General features: G+C 41.8%; 1 protein-coding gene and 1 pseudogene across 2 annotated transcripts in view; both read left to right on the top strand.

The window, feature by feature from the left end:
* The window catches only part of NRIP3 (nuclear receptor interacting protein 3), a 28,343-nt gene extending 8,699 nt beyond the window's left edge, over positions 1–19,644 (top strand). For both annotated transcript variants that reach the window (XM_027563225.1, XM_027563226.1), the window contains 6 exons: positions 11,155–11,316; positions 11,828–11,910; positions 14,197–14,336; positions 16,100–16,152; positions 16,257–16,351; positions 16,652–19,644. In XM_027563225.1, the coding sequence (XP_027419026.1) occupies positions 11,155–11,316; positions 11,828–11,910; positions 14,197–14,336; positions 16,100–16,152; positions 16,257–16,351; positions 16,652–16,667 (549 nt within the window). In that variant the 3' untranslated portion in view covers positions 16,668–19,644. The remainder of the gene's footprint in view (positions 1–11,154; positions 11,317–11,827; positions 11,911–14,196; positions 14,337–16,099; positions 16,153–16,256; positions 16,352–16,651) is intronic.
* On the top strand, positions 15,433–15,658 carry LOC113906080 (annotated as a pseudogene).
* Positions 19,645–22,438: the final 2,794 nt, after the last annotated feature.

Raw genomic sequence — 22,438 nt, 5'->3', positions numbered from 1 at the left:
CAAGAAACAACAGTTAGAACTGGACATGGAACTACAACCTGGTTCCAAATTGGGAAAGGAGTAAATCAAGGCTGTATACTTTCACCCTGCTTGTTTAATTTATATGCAGAGTAAATCATGCGAAATGTCCAGCTAGATGAATCACAAGCTGAAATCAAGATTGCCAGGAGAAGTATCAGCAACCTCAGATATGCAGATGATACCACTCTAATTGCAGAAAGTGAAGAGGAACTAAAGAGCCTCTTGATAAAGGGGAAAGAACAGAGTGAAGAAGTTGGCTTAAAACTCAGCATTCAGAAAATGAAGATCATGGCTTCCGGTCCTATCACTTCACGGCAAATAGATGGGGGAAATGTGGAAACTGTCAGATTTCAGGGAAAATACAGAAACTGTCAGATTTCATTTTCGTGGGCTCCAAAATCAATGCCTATGGTGACTGCAGCCATGAAATTAAAAGTTGCTTGCTCCTTGGAAGAATAGCTATGACAAACCTAGACAGTGTATTAAAAAGCAGATCACTTTGCCAACAAAGTGTATTAAAAAGCAGAGACATCACTTTGCCAACAAAGGTCTGTCCAGTCAAAGCTATGGTTTTTCCAGTAGTCGTTTATGGATGTGAAAGTTGGAACATAAGAAGGCTGAGGACCTAAGAATTGATGCTTTTGAACTGTAGTACTGGAGAAGACTTTTGAGAGTCCCTTGGACAGCCAGGAAATCAAACCAGTCAATCCTAAAGGAAATCAACCCTGAATATTCATTGAAAGGACTGATGCTGAAGCTCCAATACTTTGGCCACCTGATGTGAAGAGCTGACTCATTGGAAAAGACCCTGATGCTGGGAAAGATTGAGGGCAAAAGGAGAAGGGAGCAACAGAGGACGAGATGTTGGATGGCATCACTGACTCAGTGGATATGAGTTTGAGCAAACTGTGGGAGATAGTGAAGGCCGGGGAAGCCTGGCATGCTGCAGTTCATGGGGTCACAAAGAGTTGGACACGACTTAGTGACTGAACAACAATAATGGTATGTATGTGGAGGTTGGAGAAATAGACAAGGACCAGATGATGCTGAGCCCTATAGACCATGGTAAGAAGTTTGAATTTTGTCTGAAGAACAATGGAAAGTCATTGAAGGTCTTTGAAGTAGGGGAATATATTATGTCACATATTTTTAAAAGCTTGCTCTGGTTGCTGTGTAGAGAATGATTTGGAGAAGAGTGAAGGAAGAGGTGGAAGACAAGCCAGGGGGGCTGTTATAGCACAGATAAGAGATGACAGTGGCTTCGATTAGATTGGAGGTAGTAAAGATGGGGAGAAGTAGATCGATGCCAAATAAATTTCGGAGGAAGCAGCAATACTACAGATCGTCCTCAACCTACGATGAGGTTACATCCTTATAAACACATCATAAGATGAAAATATTGTTAAGTCAAAAATTCATTTAATATACCTAGCCTATTGGACATCATATTTTAGCCTAGCCTTCCTTAAACGTGCTCAGAACACATTACCCTGAAATTGGGCAAAATCATCTAACACAAATCCTATTTTACAATAAAGTATCAGATATCTCATGTAATTTATTGACTATCACACAGAAAGTGAAAAAAGAGAATGGTTGTATGGGTCCAAAAGAGTTGTAAGTGTATCAGTTGTTTGCCCTTATGATCATGAGGCTAACTGGGAACTTCAGCTTACTGCCTCTGCCCAGTGTCATGAGAGAGTGTTGTGCTGTGTAGCAGTAGCCCGGAAAAGATCCGGATTCAAAGTATGTTTTTTACTGAATGTGTATTACTTTGGCACCATCACAAAGTTGAAAAATCAGAAGTTTAACCATTGTAAGTTGGGGACCAACTCGGGATATACTTCGGATGGAAAGTTAGGAAGTTTGATTCTCTTCTGAGAATCAAAAGAATCAAAATGGGTGGGTGGGTAATGGTGCCATTTTACCAGGTTAGTGGAAAGGAAGTAATCCAGAACATTAAAATGGAACAGGACTTTGAAGCTCATACCTCTTTTATTACTGATGAAGAATATGAGACTGATAAAAAAAAAGTAATACGTAGAGAGATTAGTGATTTACTCAAGGTAGTATGTGACAAGTGGTCATTTTGCTGAAATAGAAAACCTTCATGGAGGAAATAAAGGTAAGATTGGGAAGCAGGATGAGTTAGTGGAAGGTCTTAAATGCTAAATTGCGTATTTTGTGTTTAATACAGCTGGCAAGAGAACCATTGCAGGAGAAGGAGACCATGATATAATGTCTTAGATTATTTGAACTTAGCTATAACAGCAGAAATGGGGAGAAATCTGTGAGGTGTTAAAACAGCAGAATTTCATTCACCAAGATGAAGATTATGGGAGAAAGCACAAGTTTTGTGGGAAAGATCAGTGGGACAAGTTAAGTTTGAAAGTGCCTGTGAGGTGTCTAAGTGGAGAAGTTCAAAGAGACAATTGGTTCTATGGATCTGAAACTCAGAAACAAAGGCTGGGCATGAGACAGAGTCATCATCATAAAGGCAGTTATTTACACAATGAAAGTAGGTAAGATTGCCCTTAAAGGTTTTGTCAAGTGAGAAGGGGACCCAAGGAGAGCAATGAGGAACACTAACATTTAGGAAATGAGCAGAGGCAAAAGAACCAATAAATGATATAGATGTAGAATAGATAGAAAAGTGGTTTTAGAAGCCAGTGGAGGAGAGTTTCAAGAAAAATGGAAAGTTGTTTATTAAAGCATTGTTTCTAATGGCAGATATGTAGAAACAATCTAAATGTCCATTAGTAGTTATGTAAATTGAGGTGTGTTTGTACCACAGACTCATATGTTTACAGATGATGTACTGTTTTAAAATGCAGAAAGTAGGGCATATGTGAAAAAAAAAATAGGTGCTAAGGTTTTTGGATAATCTGACATTACATCTGCATTGGACTGCAAGGAGATCAAACTAGTCAATCCTAAAGGAAATCAGTCCTGAATGTTCATTGGAAGGACTGATGCTGAAGCTGAAGCTCCAATACTTTGGCCACCTGATGTGAATAACTGACTTATTAGAGAAAACCCTGATGCTGTGAAAGACTGAAGGCAGGAGGAGAAGGGGACGACAGAGGATAAGATGGTTGGATGGTGTCACCGACTTGATGGACATGAGTTTGAGTAAGCTCTGGGAGTTGGTGATGGACAGGGCAGCCTGGCATGCTGCGGCCTACAGGGTCACAAAGAATTGCACACAAATGAGCGACTGGACTGAACTGAACTGAAGTTACATTATTGGGGTGTGTGTGGGGGTATCAGCATGCATACATGTGTGTGCATATGTACACATGTACATGCACTTCAGTTTTTGCACAATTTGGCAGACAGAGTTAGTTGGCTAAATTAGAAGTGGCCATGTGAATTCTGACCAAGAAGATACAGGCAGAAAACTGCTGAGGGAACTTCTGGGAAAGCTTTTGCTTTCCTGATAAAAAGGATAGATGACAGAGAGTCCCCTCTTCCTTCCTCCTTTTTTGGATGTGGATGAAATGCCTGGAGCTGGGGCACCCATTATAAGACCATGAGGGAATATCCATGAAAATTACAGAAACAATAGCCCTGAAATTGTTAATCAGCTGAATTAATGCCTGCAGCTACCTATCTCCATCTTCTTGTTATATGAGAAGAAAATATACCTCCATTCAAGCCCCATAAAGTTGGTTTTTCTTGTGGCTATATGCTTTCTTAATGTATAGGGTATATTTTTAAATTTTATATTTTATCAAAAATATACATGTATATAATTTAAAACTTCAAAAAATTTTTGAACTGTTCCTTAATTCTCTTATTACTCTCCATCATGTCCCCTCTCCTACTATGCTAATATTGTAATATGTTCAGTTCAGTTCAGTTGCTCAGTCATATCTGACTCTTTGCGACCGCATGAACTGCAGCACACCAGGCCTCCCTGTCCATCCCCAACTCCCAGAGTTTACCCAAACTCATGTCCATTGAGTCGGTGATGCCATCCAACCATCTCATTCTCTGTTGTCCCCTTCTCCTCCTGCCTTCAATCTTTCCCTACATCAGGGTCTTTTCAACATCAGGGTCTTTTCAGCTCTTCTCATCAGGTGGCCAAAATATTGGAGTTTCAGCTTCAACATCAGTTCTTCCAATGAACACCCAGAACTCATCTCCGTTAGGAGGGACTGGTTGGATCTCCTTGCAGTCCAAGGGACTCTCAAGAGTCTTCTCCAACACCGCAGTTCAAAAGCATCAATTCTTCAGCACTCAGCTTTCTTTATAGTCCAACTCTCACATCCATACATGACTACTGGAAAAAAACATAGCCTTGACTAGATGGACCATTGTTGGCAAAGTAATGTCTCTGCTTTTTAATATGCTATCTAGGTCAGTCATAACTTTCCTTCCAAGGAGTAAGCATCTTTTAATTTCATGGCTGCAATCACCATCTGCAGTGATTTTGGAGCCCAAAAAAACAGTCTGTCACTGTTTCCCCATCTATTTGCCATGAAGTGATGGGACCAGATGCCATGATCTTAGTTTTCTGAATGTTGAGCTTTAAGCAAACTTTTTCACTCTCCTCTTTCACTTTCATCAAGAGACTCTAGTTCTTCACTTTCTGCCATAAGGGTGGTGTCATCTGCATATCTGAGGTTATTGATATTTCTCCTGGCAATCTTGATTCCAACTTGTGCTTCTTCCAGCCCAGTGTTTCTCATGATGTACTCTGCATAGAAGTTAAATAAGTAGGGTGACAATATACAACCTTGACGTACTCCTTTTCCTATTTGGAACCAGTCTGTTGTTCCATGTCCAGTTCTAACTGTTGCTTCCTGACCTGCATATAGGTTTCTCAAGAGGCAGGTCAGGTGGTCTGGTATTCCCATCTCCTTCAGGATTTTCCACAGTTTATTGTGGCCCACACAGTCAAAGGCTTTGGCATAGTCAATACAGCAGAAATAGATGTTTTTCTGGAACTCTCTTGCTTTTTCCATGATCCAGCGGACGTTGGCAATTTGATCTCTGGTTCCTCTGCTTTTTCTAAAACCAGCTTGAACATCTGGAAGTTCACAGTTCACGTGTTGGTGAAGCCTGGTTTGGAGAATTTTGAGCATTACTTTACTATCATGTGAGATGAGTGCAATTGTGTGGTACTTTGAGCATTCTTTGGCATTTCCTTTGTTAGGGATTGGAATGAAAACTGACCTTTTCCAGTCCTGTGGCCACTGCTGAGTTTTCCAAATTTGCTGGCATATTGAGTGCAGCACTTTCACAGCATCATCTTTCAGGATTTGAAATAGCCCAAATGGAATTCCATCACCTCCACTAGCTTTGTTCATAGTGATGCTTTCTAAGACACACTTGACTTCACATTCCAGGATGTCTGGCTCTAGGTGAGTGATCACACCATTGTGATTATCTGGGTCGTAAAGATCTTTTTTGTACAGTTCTTCTGTGTATTCTTGCCACCTCTTCTTAATGTCTTCTGCTTCTGTCAGGTCCCTACCATTTCTGTCCTTTATTGTGCCCATCTTTGCATGAAATGTTCCCTTGATATCTCTAATTTTCTTGAAGAGATCTTTAGTCTTTCCCATTCTATTGTTTTATTTCTTTGCACTGATTGCTGAGGAAGGCTTTCTTATCTCTCCTTGCTATTCTTTGGAACTCTACATTCAAATGGGTATATCGTTCCTTTTTCCTTTGCTTTTTGCTTCTCTTCTTTTCACAGCTATTTGTAAGGCCTCCTCAGACAGCCATTTTGCTTTTTTGCATTTCTTTTTCTTGGGGATGGTCTTGATCCCTGTCTCTTTTACAATGTCACAAACCTCCCTCCATAGTTCATCAGGCACTCTGTCTATCAGATCTAGTCCCTTAAATCTATTTGTCACTTCCACTGTATAATCATAAGGGATTTGATTTAGGTCATACCTGAATGGTCTAATGGTTTTCCCTACTTTCTTCAATTTCAGTCTGAATTTGGCAATAAGGAGTTCATGATCTGAGCCCCAGTCAGCGCCTGGGGCACTGTTTTTGTTGGCTGTATAGAGCTTCTCCATCTTTGGCTGCAAAGAATATAATCAGTCTGATTTTGGTATTGACCATCTGGTGATGTCCATGTGTAGAGTCTTCTCTTGTGTTGTTGGAAGAGGGTGTTTACTATGAACAGTGCATTCTGTTGGCAGAACTCTATTAGCCTTTGCCCTGCTTCATTCTGTACTCCAAGGCCAATTTTGCCTGTTACTCCAGGTGTTTGTTGACTTCCTACTTTTGCCTTCCAGGCCCCTATAATGAAAAGGACATTTTTTGGGGGTGTCAATTCTAGAAGGTCTTGTAGGTCTTCATAGAACTGTTCAACTTCAGCTTCTTCAGCATTACTGGTTGGGGCATAGACTTGGATTACCGAGATATTGAATGGTTTGCTTTGGAAATGAACAGAGATCATTCTGTTGTTTTTGAGACTGCATCCAAGTACTGCATTTTAGACTCTTTTGTTGACTATGATGGCTACTCCATTTCTTCTAAGGGATTCTTGCCCACAGTATTAGATATAATGATCATCTGAGTTAAATTCACCCATTCCAGTCCATTTTAGTTCGCTGATTCCTAAAGTTCAACGTATACTCTTGCCTTCTCCTGTTTGATCACTTCCAATTTGCCTTGATTCATGGACCTAACATTCCAGGTTCCTATGCAATATTTCTCTTTACAGCATTGGACCTTGCTTCCATCACTGTCTTTAAGCTTCCATTATTACCATTGAGTAGTTGTATGTAATTCTGATTCCTAATCCTTTGTGTTTGAATCTTCTTTTTCTCTCTAAAAACTTTTGGAATCTTTGTCATCCATGATATTCCAAAAATTCTTAATTGTGTGAAATCTTGGTGTGGATCTTTTATCTTTCATTATGCAAGGCTCCATGTGAACTCTTTCAATCTGTAAGCTCATATCCTTCAGTTCTGGTGTAGTAGGGTGCTCCACCCTCATCCTCAGCTGTTGTAGGAATCTGTTCTAAGCCTAGCCAAACTATCAACCAACCAAAATCTTTTGATTTACTCTTACAAAAAAGAATAAAGTATTGGCATTCTTCCCAGTTGTCTGAGTCAAGTAGGAGTCCCATGCAGGCTTTATATTAATCTCTTTCCAGCTCTAATTGTACCCTCCAACTGTAGTTTCTAATATCTCTAAGATTCATCAGCTTTCCCAGGGTTTTTAAGTAGGAAAACTGCTTTTACAGCTAGACCCCCAAGTATCAGTTCAGTTCAGTTGCTCAGTCATATCTGACTCTTTGCAACCCCATGGACTGCAGCACGCCAGGCTTCCCTGTCCATCACCAACTCCTGGAGCTTACTCACACTGATGTCTATCAAGTCGGTGATGCCATCCAACCATCTCATCCTCTGTCATCCCTTTCTCCTCCTGCCTTCAATCTTTCCCAGCATCAGGGTCTTTCCAATGAGTCAGTTCTTCGCATCAGGTAGCCAAAGTATTGGAGTTTCAGCATCAGTCCTTCCAATGAATATTCAGGACTGATTTCCTTTAGGATTTACTGATTTATCTCCTTGCAGTCCAAGGGACTCTCAAGAGTGTTCCCCAACACCACAGTTCAAAAGCATCAATTCTTTGGTGCTTGGCTTTCTTTATAGTCCAACTCTCAAATCCATACATGACTACTGGAAAAATCCTAGCTTTGACTAGGCAGACCTTTGTTGGCAAAGTAATGTCTCTGCTTTTTAATATGCATATATATGCTTTATACCCCCAAGTATAAAATAGTTCAAATATAATAATTTATTGTTTTAAAAGTAACAGTTCTAGTGGAAAGGTCAACAAGATAGCCCTCTTCCATGTAGTCATTTGGGGAACTCAGGCTGATGGTGGCTTTTTATCTTAAACATGTTACCTCCAGGAAGGTTACCCTAGGGGTCATCTCCATTTCAGCCAGTCAGAATAGGAGAAGAGTATGGAGGAGTGTGCACAGGAGAGTTTTATGAGCCAAGCCTAGAAGAGGTGTGTGTCACTTTTCCTCACATTCTGCTTGCCAAACTCAGTCATACGGCCTTATCTAACAACAGGAAAGACTGGGAAACATAATCTACATATCTGTCCAGAAAGAAGAGGAAATCATGGATAGCTGGTGGCCTCTACTACTCTAGTGTTCCATGAAGTAGAATGGTGTGAAGAATTTAGCTTTCTCTAGTCTAGTCATTTACCAGTTTTTGGTCTGTTTTTTAGATTCCAAGATTTTGTCAATGTCTCTTTTGTTGTTGTTGTTGTTGTTTACTATTCTTTTTGTGAAAGGTTTAGGCCTTTCTAACTCCTTGACTATCATTTTAGTGAAATTTTGGTTGGGAGCAGAGGTAAATGTGCCGTTACATTGTCATTTAAAACATGAGGCCATAATTAATTGACTACAGAGAAGCATCTCTGAGATTCATATGAGTTTATTGGCTGTGAATTTTCAACTCCTGAACTGTACTGTGAATACTTTTAGTTATAAAAATAAATGAAAATAATTATATGTACTGACATGGAAAAATGCCTTTCATATATTAAAAAATTTTTTTTAATTTAGAAGAGTATTATGATGTGATCCTATTTTTATTTATGTTTGTAAATGCATTAAAATTTGGGGGGACTTCCCTGGTGGTGGTTGAAATTGTGCATTCTCAATTCAAGGGGCACAGGTTCAATCTCTGGTTTGGGAACTAAGATCTCACATGGAACTAAGCAAAAAAAAGGAAGGGTATTCTTCTAAATTTGATGGTTGTCATTTGTAGGGAGTGAAACTAAGAAGGGTGAGGTGCTGAGGAAGCTTTCCCTTTTAATTGTATATGCTTTAGTGATATTTGAATATTTTACATTGAACATGTGTTATGCTTAAACCTTTTTTGGTTACTAAACAAAGGAATAGTCACCAGGGCCAAATGCCCTAGAGAATGAAGGCTGAAAAATGTCTATCAGATTTGGAAATTAGGAGATCATTATTGGTATTGTGGAATCATAAGTGATTTCAGTGAAAAAATATAGAATGTCAGGAAATAGAATAGTGATTTCAACCTTTATTAAAGGCCAATTAAGACAAGGGTGTGATTAGATTGGGCTTCCCAGGTGGTGCTAGTGGTAAAAACCTGACTGCCAATGCAGGTTCAATCCCTGGGTTGGGAAGACCCCCTGGAGGAGGGCATGACAGCTCACTCCAGTATTCTTGACTAGAGAATCCCATGGACAGAGGAGACTGGCGGGATACAGTCTATAGGGTCGCAAAGAGTTGGACAGGACTGAATGACTTAGCACATGATTAGGTTAGGATGTGGCATTGAAGAGACAGGGTCTGGAGTTCTGTGGAGTTTTCTCCCCAGTATATGAGAACTTGGAGTGTGTATTAATATATAGGCTGTGGAGAAGGGGTCTAGGAGGAATAATCAAAAGAGAGATGACTCAAGGGAAATGATTTCAGAACCTTCCTCATTTGCCTCATCTGTCCGATGATTAGACTCCTCTCAAGATATAGAGTATCCAGGTAAAGTGGTATTCAGCAAGACCACTGTAGAAGGAAAGCCACAAACTTTAGGTTAGGAGGGCCTAGGTTAGACAGCCTTTGAAGTCCCTTCCAGTCTTCAGTTCTACAAATCCAGCTTATCTGAGTTGGTTCTGCGAAGCATGGATCTGACAGAAACAAACACCTGCTTTCATATAAATCTAGGCTTATGAGTGAAAGAGATAAGAATGAAGAATTTCTGTTTCTTTTGCAGAGCAAAGCATTCTCCCAGGGTCAAATTGGGAAATCTGACAAAGTTAGCACTTCCTGTAGCTCCTTATCAAGTTAAGAATCCCTCATTTTCATTTAATTGCACCCCCCTCCTTTTCCCAAGGATGCTAATTTAGAATCTGCCTTGCCAAGAATCAGTGTATTTTGGGAATCTATTTCTTCACCTCACCAGGGTTACAGTGAGTCATGGCTCTGACTCCTTTCTTCCTCAGAAATTTGTGAGATGGTGGATAATGAAGACTTCTCCAGTTCTCCCCCCTTGCTGGGGAATGTTCTAGGCTCTGGGCTTCTAGGAGTGACTCTCTTCCCTTTAGAATTGAAATGCCGTCTAGAATGTGTCACGGAGATACTTGGGATAAGGCTTTATCCTCTGAGGGATTTTAAGTATTATTGTAAACTGGGAATAATGTGCTCCTGTAGAGATTTTGCAGGTCAAATGACTTCAAGAAGTGGCTTACACTTTCTGGAGGCCACTTGGAGTAGAAAGAGTAGAACGTAGTTCTATCTACCCTAGTAACTCTCCTAAACGCTATCAAAGAGCACACTTGAATTCACATTCCTTATTCTGCTTCCTAACATTATGTATCCTGGCATGGATATAAGGTCTAATTAAGCCCCCTGCTTCTTGGTCAGTTTCTGCCCCCTTTATACTCCACTTAAGAGTGGCCCATTAAGAGAGAGAATGGATAACAAGCATATAGCAGGAGGAGCCTAATGCTTCTTGAAGTCCAGGAGGTAATGGTAAGGATGATTCTCATGGCTTCTGCCAGGTTCTAATGTGTATCTCCTAAGAGGGTTATTCAGCAGGTATAACTTGTCTTCCCACCTCAGCCACCCCATTGGATGACTCAACCAACAGGAGAGAGCCAAGTCACTAAGGCATATGCATTTGAGTCCAAAAGATAAAGACTGTGAGGAAGTGAGACTTGAAATAGAAGTATACAGAACTCCTGAAAACCAGTGCTAAGAAGGTTTCTTTGGCCTGTGAGAATTAGCTGCCCTTACTTATAAGTTCTCTGGAAAGATACATTTATCCCACATAGACTAAAGCCACTTTTCTCCTGAAATGTCCTTGTAAGGGAAGGGAAGGTAGCAAGCCCAGGGAGTACAAATCACAAGAGTCTCTTACTTTTCTTTAGCCATGGAATACTGGCCGTGTTCACATTTCCCAGAATCCCATATTGCTTTTTCATTTGAGGAACTACTGTTCTGATAGTTCCTGCTCTGATAATACTCATGAAATCCGTACTTGAGGGAAGAATAAATAAGAGGCAAAGGTGGAGCTCAGTTATGTGAGGCTCCTTCATTATTTCCATGGCACCTGGGAGACAATAGGGGAGGGGGAACATGGCCTGTCACTAAGAAGTCTCTGCTTTCTGTTCCCCAAGCAACCTCATAACATTCTGCAGAGGCGCCTCATGGAAACCAACCTATCTAAGCTCCGAAGCAGTCGTGTCCCTTGGGCCTCCAAGACCAACAAATTCAATCAGGCCAAGTCTGAGGGGCTGAAGAAGTCTGAGGATGATGACATGATTTTGGTTTCTTGCCAGGTAAAGTTCTGATAATAACTTTTCCAGGTTTTCTGCAGAGTAGGATTCAGGTCTAATAAGATCCCAATAATGGGGCCCTTTCCTCCAAATTGTATAGAATGTGGATGTTATCATGGAATTCTTAAATGAGTTTTAAGGGGGCACTCTATGCATCACTGGAAGTGTATGCAGTATTTTGTATGCATGTTCGTCCTTTATGAGGAAAAGGACTAAATGTTTCATCAGATTTGCAAAGGGATATGTGATACACACACACACAGTTAAAAGCCACTTTGTGTATACAAGGAAACATCCCAAAGTACTTTGGGATCCTCTGTCAGCTCTACAATCAGCAGGAAAAAGAACCCCTCAAAGGAGACACCACAATGGATACAGATGGGACACTATCCTCCATAAATGTGAAGATGCTCTCCAACCCTGCCTTTCATGCGACATCTGCTGCTTGCTCTTTGGATTTCTCTTCCTTTTTGCATCTCTGGCTTCCGTTGAACAGTATATTTTCTCTCCACAGTGTGCTGGAAAGGATGTGAAAGCCTTGGTTGACACAGGCTGTCAATATAATCTCATCTCTTCAGCCTGTGTGGACAGACTGGGGTAAGTAGCCACTTGTACTAGAAGTCAGATGCTATATGCTCTTTGCTTGAATTTATTTTGAAGTTCAGGCTTTCCATTAAAACAAACTGTTACTCACTCAGTCATGTCTGACTCTTAGCAACCCCATGAACTGTAGCCAACCAGGCTCCTCTGTTCATGGGATTCTCCAGGCAAGAATATTGGAGTGGTTTGCCATGCCCCCCTCCAGGGGACCTTCCCTACCTACCCAGCGATCGAACCTGGGTCTTCCACATTGCAGGCAGATTCTTTACCATCTGAGCCACCAGGGAAGCATTATCTCCCATCAGTTAAGTTTTGAACAAAGACCTTTGGGCTCTGGAATGAGAAAATATGAGATCCTTGACTCATTGCATGCCATGCCCTGATCCTGATTTGTGCCCTTCCCAGACAGCAAATTAAAAAGAGCTGCCCTGTAGGTACAGCCCAGAGAAGTAAAATCAGGGATGTGGTTGACCTTGGCTTACTTGGAGTTCTGGAGGTCACCCTGCCTGTCCCAAGAAGCATCAGTGAGACCGTGGAATAGAGCTATTGGGCCTGAACCATCACAGGTGTGATTAGTGTCTTTCCTTTCTGCAAATAACATGTAAAATCAGATCTTATTGATGTCCCTGCTGTGGACTGGATGTGAGGCAGACACCTCATATATTGAATATATTAAGTTCTCTAAAAGCTGGAATTGGGTTCTCCCTCTTTTTTAGTCAGAGAAAGGCATTTTGTATCTTTCCTCCTTTTCACTCAATCCGTCCTTTCATTCTCTTTCTTCTTCCTTTTCTTCTCTCCAGAATACCAGGTGGGCCCTGAGGTCTAGCCCAGAATTGGGAGGATCAATCCAATATCTTTTTCCACTTCTCTAGCTCTAAGTACAACAAAGCATCCCCCAGCCCAGATCTCTGTATTGAAATAATGACTAGAGTAGATGTAATGGCCCATTTTAAGCTACTTTAAAAAATATTCTTGTTCTTAGGCAGGACTTGCACAAATCTTGATTTGTAGATCAGTGACTTCTGCCCACAGGACCTGTTCCTTCTTGTTTCTACCTTCTCACCCCTCACCACTGACTCTTTGCGGCTGGCTCTATGGGTTTTGTGCATTGCTATTTAGGGTGGTGGGGGAGTCCAAAGACACAAGTGCTCCTGTGGGAAGAATCCTGAGCCTTTTTATGCAGTGAAGAGATGACCTATAGTGCAACATGATGTTTCCAGAGAGACTAATAATGTCCTGGTGCATAATTAGGCAGTAGACTGCCATGATTCCAGAGGAGTTAATAACCATCTATAAAACTGCAATTATTTTCCTTTTGCATAGGCTGTAACACCAAAAGAGAGAAAATGGAGTAAAGCAGAAGTATCGGCACAGAGAGTCCATAATTAAGTATTTATCCACCAACTCATAGTAGCTCGGATGCTGGCTCTTCCAACCAGCTTACATAACTGTGTGAAACCTTGGTGCTGTTCTTTCCTTTCTCTTCTAGACAGACAAGTTAAATTAACTAGGAATTAACCAATATCAATGCACTCAGCAAGTAAGTACCTACCTCTACCAACCTTATAGCCTAAGACTAAGTGAAGAAGATAGACTAAAACAAAGACAAAATTAGACATTGAACAAAGCATCTTCTAAAATTAGGACTAATCTGCCCACTCTGAGATCTTTACCCACAGATGTGTAAAAGGCTCTGCTAAGTCACTACAGTCGTGTCCGACTCTGTGTGACCCCATAGACGGCAGCCCACCAGGCTCCCCCGTCCCTGGGATTCTCCAGGCAAGAACACTGGAGTGGGTTGCCATTTCCTTCTCCAATGCATGAAAGTGAAAAGTGAAAGGGAAGTCACTCAGTCCTGTCCGACTCTTCGCGACCCCATGGACTGCAGCCTACCAGGCTCCTCCGTCCATGGGATTTTCCAGGCAAGAGTACTGGAGTGGGGTACCGTTGCCTTCTCCGTGTAAAAGGCTATGTTAACTAAACTGCCTTGCACATAGGTGGGGATGTTGGAATGCAGAAAAGGATTCTCTGAGTGTGTCCCACGAGTTCAGATAGTGACATAGCTTTCTAGAACAGGAGCTAAATCTTTATATATTTTTTTATATACCCCCTGGCATGTTTAGGATAAAGTGCTCAAACAAGAAATGTAGGCTAACATTTTCTTTGGATAAATTAACCCAGGAAATCCCTGGAATATTCCAGCTGTGTGTCAGAAGGTAGGCATTGCCAGATTCCATCAGAAACCTCTGCCAAGGGGATTCTGGTATTTGCTCTCTGGTGCAGACTCAAGGAGCATGTCAGATCTCACAAGCATGAAGGAGAGAGGCTTTCTCTACCCCGGCATCTGAAAGTTGTGGGCCAGATTGAGCACCTGGTGATCACACTGGGCTCCCTCCGCCTGGACTGCCCAGCAGCTGTGGTTGGTGAGTTGAATTGGGGACTGGGCCTGTGGACCCCTAAGGTAAACCCTCTCCCTCCTTCCACCAAACCCTCATGGGATCTCAGGCCTGTAAGTACTGACTTCTTTAAAACCCCAGGTTTCTACTTTTTATACTATAAACCTTGTCCCAGTTTTTGCCTTCCAAAGTACTAGATGGGCCTTGAGCTACATTCAAGACATGTTGAAAATCACTCAGAGAATAAAAAATTTCAAGGGGTAAGAAAACAAAAATTTCTGTGTGCCAGTAAAAGTGGCTCCTGAGAACTTTCCATGGGCTAGTTAGAGGTAGAGGGCAAGATCCTCTTACTCCTTTGCCATAAATCCCATCATAACTTCTCACCAACTCCTATACTTTCTCTCATGTACTCTATTTCCCACTACTCTAAGTTCCTGGTTTTTGTCCAAAGGCCTTGCTTTGTCCTTTAAAGTAAAAAGACCTGGGTTTGAATCTTGATTCTACCACCTTTTGTCATTCAATCGTGTCCAACTCTTTGAGACCCTATGGACTGTAGCCCACCAGGCTCCTCTGTCGGATTTTCCAGGCAAGAATACTGGAGTAGGTCGCCATTTCCTTCTCCAGGATATCTTCTCAGCCCAAGGATTGGACCTGGGTCTCCTGCATTGCAGGTGGATTCTTTACCACCTGATCCACCAGGGAAGCTCAAACTATAATGATCTGGGGCAAATTACTTAATATAAGAAACTCAAGTCTGCGGACTTCTCCAGCAGGCGAGAGGCAGTCCACGCGGACCCGTGGCAGGAAGCAGGTTGCTTGGCCTGCAGAGGGGCACCTTGACGGTACTTGGACCCTGGTGGCTCCAAGTGCGGTGGGCGGGGTAATAGCAGCTTCTCATAGGATTCAGAAGCAAGCCATGTATTTTGATGCAGCTTGTTGCTGCTTTGAAGGGTTTCTGAACAATTTATGAGCAAAAATGGTGTTTTAAAGTTTGCCATTTTAGTGAATTATGGGATGTAAGATGGAAATACTTGTGAGGAGGCAAGGGGAGTGACAAAAATGTGGCCATCAGTAGGAAGTGAGTGGCGTTCATGGATGCAGCAGCGGCTTGTGGCAGGAGACTAAGACTGTGCTTTCAGGAATCATCTTTATAGTTCATTGCTAGAGAATTTTTCTTGAGTGGGTATTGTACTCTTATTGTACCCATAAGCCACGAGGGAGAGGTACAGTGTTCCTTACTGAGTGTGAAGCCAATTCTTGGTAGTGTGTTTTTTCTTTGTAACTGCCATTGGTTATTGATGATCTATTTTCTAATTATCTGGGAGAGTAAAAAAGGTCATGTGAGTGGCTTTGTATGAAAAAAAAAAAAAAAAGAGAGAAATGCTTGCTGCTAAGTCGCTTCAGTCATGTCCGACTGTGCGACCACACTGACGGCAGCCCACCAGGCTCCCCCGCCCCTGGGATTCTCCAGGCAAGAACACTGGAGTGGGTTGCCATTTCCTTCTCCAGTGCATGAAAGTGAAAAGTGAAAGTGAAGTCGCTCAGTCATGTCCGACTCTTCGCGACCCCTTGGACTGCAGCCTACCAGGCTCCTCCGTCCGTGGGATTTTGCAGGCAAAAGTACTGGAGTGGGGTGCCATTGCCTTCTCCTAGAGGAATGCTTAGTAGATGTTTATTAGATGGATGGGAGAGAGGGAAGTTGTATAGAACCTAAAGGTGATTAGGCTGATTTCTAAACAACATGGGAATGGTTAAATCCTAGGTGTTTTTTTTTTTTTTTTTTTTATTAGAGGATAATGAGAAGAATTTGTCTCTTGGTCTGCAGACTCTCCGATCCTTGAAGGTATGATTGTTTCTACTAACCCATTGGTACCTTTTGCCTGAGGTAAGTGTTCTCTTACACAGTGAAATCATTGACAGTAACCAGTGATCCTGTTTTGTTTTCAGTGCATCATAAACTTGGATAAGCACCGGCTGATCATGGGAAAGACAGACAAGGAAGAAATCCCTTTTGTGGAGACAATTTCCTTGAATGAAGATAAGTGAGTGCCAGAATGGGTCAGGTCAAGTCAAATCCATTTGTCATTAACTGGAGGGGTTCTCACACAGGATATTGGATTGTATCCTGCTTTTGACTTTCAATCACATAACAATGACACCCCTCCTCACCCCCAGAGTTCACAATCCCACACAATTCTGTAACCTGTGTTTCATAATGAGTAGTGATTGATACTGCATAGTGTGGTGGAGGAAGTGAGTAGCTTTTAAACTAATATTGTACGTGCCTTCAGCCTAATTTCTTTGAATTTGGTATCATTTCTTCCATTTCTTTCTCATTTCAGCACTTCAGAAGCCTAACTGCAGCCTACAGCATGTCTGCACGTGTGCACACACACCAGGTTGACAGATTGAAAAAACTGGGTTTGAACCAAATGCAGCAGCAACTTGCTGTGGACCAAGTCCTACCCTCTAGTAGAAGCTCCAGGGGCTCATTCCCTCCCAGACCTCTCTAGACTTTAGTCTGTGCTTAGAGATCTTGTCTGGTTATAGCCATTGTTTTTTACTCCTTTGACCACTTAATTTATAGATCTTTTTGACACTGCCAGGTCTCACTTATGGCCTATTTCTCTGCTTCTTAAAGGAATTTGCTTTTATTAGTCAAATATAGGGGCTGCCGGGTTCTATTTCTCCTCAGATAACTTGCTGCTTCTCCTAGAGTTAACATACGTAATAAACAGGAACCTGACCTTTACTTCTTATGCAGAATACCTATGGCTCTGAATTAGAATCTCTTCTAATTCATTTGTTGGTTTCTCAAGTACAAATTGAACTGAAGGAACTCAGAGAGATGGGCTAGTCCAACCCTTTCATTTAAAGGACCAGAAAGGCAAGTGAATTGTCTAAGCTCATATACTGTCAGTGGCAGAGGGCACCTAGAACTCAGACCAGACAAGCCAAAGCCAGGGCCATGTTCATTTTCATTTGTGGCTTCAAGCCTTGAGAGGAGGATGAAGAGGTAAGGGTTTGTGAAAAGGCAGGGTAAGGGAAGGATGTGCTTTGGGGATGGATGCCAGAGGACCTGGATAGCCCTCCCTCCTGAGTGCTACGCCCACTAAAAGTTCCCTGACCCGAGCTGTCACATTGAGGTGCTTATCTTTGTGCCCAAAAGCCACAGGTATAAAGGTGAATGAGGCGGCTCCTCACCTTGAACTTCTTGGAGGGGAGAAGGAGGAAGGAATCACAGACAGAAGCACATTAACCACTCTCAGAGATGGAATTGAAGGCTTCAATAAATAACCTGGGCATTGTTGTCGGATGTTGATACCCCCAAGATCCAGTCAGTATTTCTGTCTAGCCTGTTATTTGTCTGCCTTGGACTCAAGTAGCTGGGAGCAGGAGTAGGGGAAGAAGAGGAGAAGACCTTGAGCAGGTCCAAAACAGAAGGATAGAGTCAGTTGGTGGGAATGCCTACCCAAGGAAACATTTCTGGGATGGCGGTCTGGGAATGAAACCTGCTGGTAGCGAATTGAGGGTTGGGGAGTTCTTCACTTCTGTCCTGGTGTAAGGAAAGAGGCATGGTAGGAGCTGGTAGCGTTAAGGACAACTGTTTCTGACTCCTCAGTACTTCCTGACCCCTTTCAAAGAGGTCACAGCCTTCCGTTGGGTGTCAGTTGGACGTATAGATACCTGTAATGGAATCTCCCTTTTCAGTTTGGTCAGAGATGTGCTCAGAGAAGTCAGAAAAATAGCCAGCTGTGGGTATCCCTATAGGAGATTCCCAAGTCTACCCTTGGTTCATAGCAGTAGTTCCTCAAGTATTCACTGATCGTTCTTCAGACTCTGCCACGTCCCCACCAACTATTTCATCCAGTGTTCAGCTACTGTTTCTACCAGACTGCTCTTTGGAACTCTGAATGTTGTTAGCTTTTCAGGAGATCCCTAAAGACTATGAGCTTGGTGACATGACCCCCATTTGAACAGGTAGGCAGGCATACTGTAGCCAGTTGTCACTGGGTCACCCCCGGCCCCATTCTTATCAGCCTCTACAGAGAAAGCAAGATGGAAAACTAAGCACAGCCACAGCAGGGGAGGCCACATCTGATGCTCTACAGGGGTGACCCCATATTACCAGTCTTCAGTGCCCGCTCAATTCACCCTTGTTTTCTTAACACAGGGAGCATCTGTACTTTTCCACTGAGGCCTCTGCACTCTCCTCCCTCACCTTTCATGGTACCACTTTGGCCTACTTCTTACCCTAGGACTGAGTTGAAATACTTTCACCTCTTCCTTCCCAAGTTGGAAGTCCCAGTCTGAGCCTCGACTCTTGGCCACAAGAGAGGCATGTTAGAAGTTCCTTGGCTTGGTTTATCCTGAATTCCCTGTGGACCAAGTAAGGCCAGGAATTCTCAGATACTAGAAATATGCCGCTGAATCTGACGCTTTGAGTTCAGGATTATATGGCATCAGGGGGATGATCAGATGGCCCTTAATGATCTTTCTGGCCTCTGAGAATCAGTCTGTGATTTTCCAATTTTGGAATAGAAACAGTTGGGGTGATCTGAGCTTAGGGTATCATAATCCCACTCCATGCAGTCAGATCATTTGAATTCATTAACCAAGTAATTGTGCTTTAAACCTTAGGTTTGATAGTGGTACCTAAAGATGTCTAAAGATAACTGTAGAAAGTCTTGAGCTTCATTAATCTTCTTTAAATGCTGCCAGGTTGATTAATCTGATAGCACCTGTCTTACCTTGATTTTCCTGAGGAAACACTGAATCCACATTTCTTGGGCTGGCTAGGTAAGCAGGTAAGGTTGGTTCTTCCCAGAATTTTAGAAAATTCTCACTAGTACCTCTGATTGAAGGTGTGGGAAGAGAGTGACTACCTGGGTCACAGCGCAGAAGACAGGCAGTAGCAAGAAGAAACCATGTACAACTGTAACCCTCTCATTCCTTATTAGATGTCCAAATAAAATACAGGGAGCTTGAAAACAGTATTGTTTTTGTCGTTTGGTATTTCTATGCCTGGCTTATTTGAGGAACAAATGTTTTCTGACTTTTCTATTTCCTTGCCCTGCACAGACCCCACCTGGTAAGAGTTTCTGTTCCTTAGCTCTAAGTGTCTGTTGATGGATTGCTTAGTATGTCAGCTTCCCTTACTCTCGTATAGTAGAAATATCTTTCCAGGCTGGGCATGTGGAGGAGATGAACTGGATTCCTCCCTCCTCCTGTTGGCAGACCTTTCTGCATTGGCATTTTATCTGCTCAGTGTTTCTGGCTGTGTTGGGTTTATTTGTGAGATTAATGTAACAATAAAGTGAAATCTTGCCCTCCATGTATTTGTCTGACAAAGTCTCTTGTGTCAGGGCCCCTGTTAGGTGGGGGAGTGTAGGTAAAGCCCAGTTGCATCAGTGTTTCACTTATAGGATCTTCTGAACACAAGGCTTTGTGTCCTCATTTCCTCCATTGCTACTAGTCCTTCAGCTTTCTCTTACCAGCTATATGTTCTTGGGCAAATTAGTGAACCTCTGTGAGCTTGGCTTTGTAATCTATAAAACAGAAGTGATAATAGTACTTACTTCACAGCATCAAATGAGATAACCCATGTAAAGTGGTTGGCATATGAGTCCCTCAAAGATTTCACTGTATGTGAGAACAGTCTTTTATGGTGGATTCTCAGTGTGAAAGAACATTTGCTTCTAGAAATTTTATTTAGAAATTTACTTTTTATAAATTATTTAGAAAGGAAATATTTATTTAGTTCAAGCAAATAGGTTTGTGGAGGGGAAGTGTTGGATGAACCTTAATATATAGTAAAATGTCTAAATGATATTCCAAATAGCTGCATTTTACAGATGATAGATACTTCCCTTGTGTTAATATTTCAGTACTTAAACAGTGTAGTTATACGGAGAAGATAATGGCAACCCACTCCAGTACTCTTGCCTGGAAAATCCAATGGATGGAGGAGCCTGGTGGGCTGCAGTCCATGGGGTTGCTAAGAGTCGGACACAACTGAGAGACTTCACTTTCCTGCATTGGAGAAGGAAATGGCAACCCACTCCAGTGTTCTTGCCTGGAGAATCCCAGGGACGGGGAGCCTGGTAGGCTCCCATCTATGGGGTCACACAGTGTTGGACACGACTGAAGCTTCTTAGCAGCAGCAGCAACAGTGTAGTTATGAAATAGTCAACAAGAAACATTCTATACCTTTGACAGTGGTTATCACAATCTAGAATTATGTTTCTACCACTCCTCAGAAAATACTACCATTCCACCTCAAAAGGTTTTCTGCTTTACTTTTGTCCATTTATTCTAAATATAAATGTAAAAAGACTTAACCAATCTGACTCTTAAACAATGAGCCACAGAATCAAGATTCATAATCACCTTAATAGAATGAAACCAACAAAATTAAGTATAGAGTTTAAAAAATACATCCTGACTTTCACTTTTAAATTTACACAGTCGGGGGAGAACTTTGATAACAAATTCATGTGAAGATGATATTGTTGTTTAGTTGACTGCACATTCTATATGTAGAAGGATCAAGGACTCTGTGTATAGGAGATGTCACTTGTATTAATAAGACAGGGATGTGTATATAATTTGTGGAGCATTTAGAAAAGGGCACGGGTAACCTTCAGAGCTGTCATGTGGAAAGTGTTCTTCCTGGCGCCAGAGGACAAACATTTCCAGTAGGTGGAGGTTGTAGAGAGGCATTTCCTGATACAGTTGCAGGGAAGCATCTACTTTAAACCAGAGACTACCAACTCCTGCAAAGAAACTAGTATTGTTCACAGTTTTGCAGAAGGAAAAGCTTAGCTGTACAGAGACATAACTATTTAGCACAATTAAATGAACTGCCTGTAAATTCTTTTTCACTGGAAGTGAAAGGTGGGGTGATCATTTCCTAGCAATATTAGAAAGAGACTTATGTTAAATTAGGAGACTTCCAAAGTCATTTCTAATGGCTAATGGCAGAATTTTCTTTGATTCTAGGACATCTTTGTTAAATGGCATTGTGAATCAAATGTAGCTTCTTTTTGACTCATTGCCATCACTACAAACGTAGACTCATTAATTTGGACTGAAATTATTAGCTTTTTAGCCAGTTTTGAAGAGTTGCAGGCTACTACTGTTCTCAAGAAATCAGAAAACAGAGCCATACTACTCTGTGTGTTATACTAGTCTGGTCTGTGTGCTATTAGCTTGGACTCCTCTGTTAGCTTCTACTTCTTTCCATTATCACTGTATCCTGAGCTAAGCTAGTGTCTTATTTTATCCTTACTTGTCTGGTCAGTGACCTACTGGCAGCTATTTTTAAAAAGATGTCAAGCACGTGGGCATTGTGACAACTGTTTTCTCAGAGACCTTTTTACTCAAGAGTTGTGGTATGTTTCAGAAGACTGGGGCTGCCAGATGCCTGACCAGAATGGAGAAAAATCTGGGTCTTTACCTGCTTTTAGGTAGACTTGTCTAAAGGTTCTAGTAGCCTGGTAACTGTTCTTTCTTTCCAGCAAATACTAGCCACCAAAATCAGAGAGGGGAATTCAATCCTAGCATTGTTTTTGCTAGAGGCAAAGTAGCCTCCCAATTTGTGGTTGATATGAAAACATAACTTTTCAGGAAACCTACATACTCCAGTGCTGACATACTCAACCCCTCCAGTTGCCCTGAACAGGAGAAATAGGTTGGGAAGAGGGAGTATGGCTGGTCTAGTAGACCTGTTTCCTGGAGGAGAGACTTTGAGGACAAAGGGAATGGAGATATAAAATCTTCTGCACTGTGAGCCTGGATGACAGGAATTTAACTTTGCTTTCATCATTTGGCAAACTAATATGGGATATATTGGGATTCTGTTATGAAATGCTGAACTCCTTAGATACATTGGATGACCTTGTACTTGGTGGGGATGCTACAGTGGTTTTCGTCTTATTTTGAAAATGGGTAAAGACATGAGAATGTCATGGTTTCTGGGGCTGACTGTATGAAGAATCAATTATTCTGTTTTGAAAGTTCTACAGAAACTATCCCACAAGTGTCTGAGTTCATAATAGTTCCTCTGTAATACACAGAAACCAGTTGGGGAATAGAAAGTACAGTAAAGTGAACAGGTTTCACAAAGG

The sequence above is a fragment of the Bos indicus x Bos taurus genome, chromosome 15, assembly GCF_003369695.1.
Source record: "Bos indicus x Bos taurus breed Angus x Brahman F1 hybrid chromosome 15, Bos_hybrid_MaternalHap_v2.0, whole genome shotgun sequence".
Taxonomy (NCBI): Eukaryota; Metazoa; Chordata; class Mammalia; order Artiodactyla; family Bovidae; genus Bos; species Bos indicus x Bos taurus.
The sequence above is the reverse complement of the archived record's forward strand: the minus strand, read 5'-3'. Positions and strand labels throughout refer to the sequence as shown.